Source organism: Perkinsus marinus, assembly GCF_000006405.1.
Source record: "Perkinsus marinus ATCC 50983 genomic scaffold scf_1104296966692, whole genome shotgun sequence".
NCBI classification, from domain to species: Eukaryota; Perkinsozoa; order Perkinsida; family Perkinsidae; genus Perkinsus; species Perkinsus marinus.
Genome location: NW_003203821.1, coordinates 29,126 through 31,874, shown reverse-complemented (window position 1 = coordinate 31,874; position 2,749 = coordinate 29,126). Strand labels below are relative to the sequence as shown.

Here is a 2,749-nt window from a genome sequence, read left to right as displayed (position 1 = left end):
CTTCGCTGAGGGTAACTCTCATTTTTATAGTTTGGAGTTCACCCGTTTTACGTGAAGTGGTGAAAAAGGCGATATTCGCGGTGATAGTCGTGAAAAATTTTCTTCACTGGTGTTTTTCATATCGCGGGTGAAACTCCATAAAAGTGAAATTCTGTTTAGATACTTATCAAACCTCATCGTGCTTTGGTCCTGAGGACACGAGGACCGCAGTGGCATATTTCCATATGGGAAAGGTCTTTCAGATTACGGGTGAACGCACTAAGGTGAGGCCAGGCTGATACGGTCGGGAAGAATCCATGGCCCTTGCTGTAGGCAGACTCGTTTTTCACAACGGTTATATCTATATATGCAAGATGGTTTGAGAAGCACATCGACAGCGACGGTTGGTTGCCTGAGGTCACTCAAATATTGTAGTTATTTTTACTATGGAGGGATGTTAGATTTTCCGAAGGCCAGGAGGTTTTTATCGTACTCCTGGTATAGACAGTCACCCCACAGCATTCGAGTGGTCTGTGATGACAGCTCGTGAAGGGGCTGATATAGGGGGAAAGGGTAGTAGTAGTAGCTGGGGGGAAACTGGTGTCGGATATGAAGAATGAAGTGTTGAAAAATGAGTTTGCTTTCCTCAGCTGAGCTCGGAAGTTTCCTCACTAATTATGGAAGTTTATATATAAATTCGAGTAGAAATGTACGGGAATCACCAATAATCTCCTAAAATTTCCTCAGAATTTTGGTATTGTCACCGATACATGTAGTTGTCTATTGTTACATATTTTCCCCCCATACTCGGAAACTCATCCAAGCACCCATAATGCTCCCCCGGGGGGAACTCATTCTGAATTTCCCACATGGCTAGGAACACATTCTTCAATCAGCTTTCATGTAACTGTCATCACATTAGTAGCATTTTTCCTAGTGTTATCAGACTCTAAGAAAGGTTGTTTCTCAAAGGTAGATAAGGCATTGCTCAACTGATGCACTAGGTATGGACGTCGAAAGGAGCCAGCAGAATATGATGACGAATGGGAGAGGTCAGGATGGGATATTCTTGACTTTGACGCAGCGACAGGAGACGATTGATTACTTGAAGTATATTCTGAAGTACCGGGAAGGGAAGGTTAATGGTGGGGATGATGGAGGAGGACGATAGAAGATATTCTGTAGCGTGCGGTATTACAGGCTCGGACAACGCTGAGAAGGCGACTGCTAGGGGGGCTTTTAAGAGGACGAGGGAGTCTGATGCAGTAGCCGAGACTAAGTAACTCTCGTATAGAGCATCGTGCGGCAGACCAGGGAGGAACCTATAATGGAGTTTCACCCGTTTTACGTGGAGTGGCGTAAAACTCGGTGAAAAACGCGATATTTGTGGTATGTAGTAGTCGTGAAATATGTTTTTCACTACTGTTTTTCATGTCACGGGGGAAACTCCAATGTTCCCCTTATTTTGAATTTCTCACATGGCTAGAAACAGAATCTTCTATCAGTTTTTTTACGTAAGTGTCGTCATATAAGGAACATTTTTCCGCATTTTATCGGACCTCTTAGGACGTTACTTTGGTTTAGATATGTACTGGCATTGATGTTGTTTTATATGGACATGGAAATCCCCACAGCGAAGGTGTGTTGTGGTGACTGCTGCGTAGTGGTAGATGACTTCAGGAGTATATCGTAGCGGCTGATGACTACTTCCAGGATGTGGTCGAAACGTTGGACGCTTCTCATGCTACTGATAGGATGTTCGAGTTGAAGGCGAAGACTGAGTAGTGAAAGGGGGTACTAGTGCTTCTGGTCTCGAGTTCAGCAACGTCATGAGTTCGTGGAAGGTGTGGTATGGTTTGTAGTATCTATGTCAGGCATTACAGGACGATGCTATTCGATACAAACTACGGGGCATGATGATGGTGACTATGGGAGGGTTTGGTGTTAGGCCTATAGCGTGCGCTGTGTTATAGTATGTTAATTGGGCAAGGGCGTTTGCTGGAACAACTGTCCTAGTAAATGCACTACTGGGCAAAAGCATGAGAACTCGCAATTTGGTGATCTCTCATGCACATACATGTTCCTTATTGCTGATAGGAGTTGATCGCGCTTCTCATAGTGGTTCGGGGAACACTGTATGTCACTAAATGGCAGCGAGGTGAAATTTCCGAAGTTCCTATTGATGCGAATAATAGTGAGTTTGGATTACTCGTGAAGTCGGCGTTGGTTACTTTCACATGGTAGGATAACGAAATGTATCTAGCTTGATTAACACCAGATCTGTGCAGTTGTTCACGAAGAGTAAAGCATAACTACCCGAGATTCCCTCCTAAGCATAGCTGACTGGCACGCTAAGTGCCCTATAGATATTTGGGCTCCTAGGATGAGCGAGATAGGTATAGGTTAGCCTAGGGGGAAACTATATTTTCCGAACGGAGGAAGCGAAAGGGAGTGCCCTACCGCTCTACTCGCGATGAAGGCTCTGGCCACGAATACTGCATACAGTTCGGATGATAGTTGAATCCATTTCTGTTGCCGTGAAATTGCATGCTTTAACATTTTGCGATTGTGGCTGACGTTATCCCTACAAGGTCGCGTACAGTATTTATTTATCCTTGGGTTTACCTGTCCATGTCGAGAGCCCTCGTGCCTCCGGCACTGCCATCGAGTAGTGGCGATTACCACTATCGTCCCCATCAGCAACAACAGCAACAGCAGTATAACTCTACCCAATCTACTGCAGCCTGTAGTCCTAGTGCTACTGCAACTC

General features: G+C 45.0%; 1 protein-coding gene across 1 annotated transcript; it reads left to right on the top strand.

The window, feature by feature from the left end:
- Positions 1 to 985: 985 nt before the first annotated feature.
- Pmar_PMAR018003 (hypothetical protein) lies at positions 986 to 1,262 on the top strand (the record flags this gene model as incomplete). Its single annotated transcript, XM_002769009.1, has 2 exons — positions 986 to 1,124; positions 1,180 to 1,262. The coding sequence occupies 2 exons, from the start codon at positions 986 to 988 to the stop codon at positions 1,260 to 1,262; spliced, it is 222 nt and encodes a 73-aa protein (XP_002769055.1).
- Between the last annotated feature and the right edge of the window lie 1,487 nt (positions 1,263 to 2,749).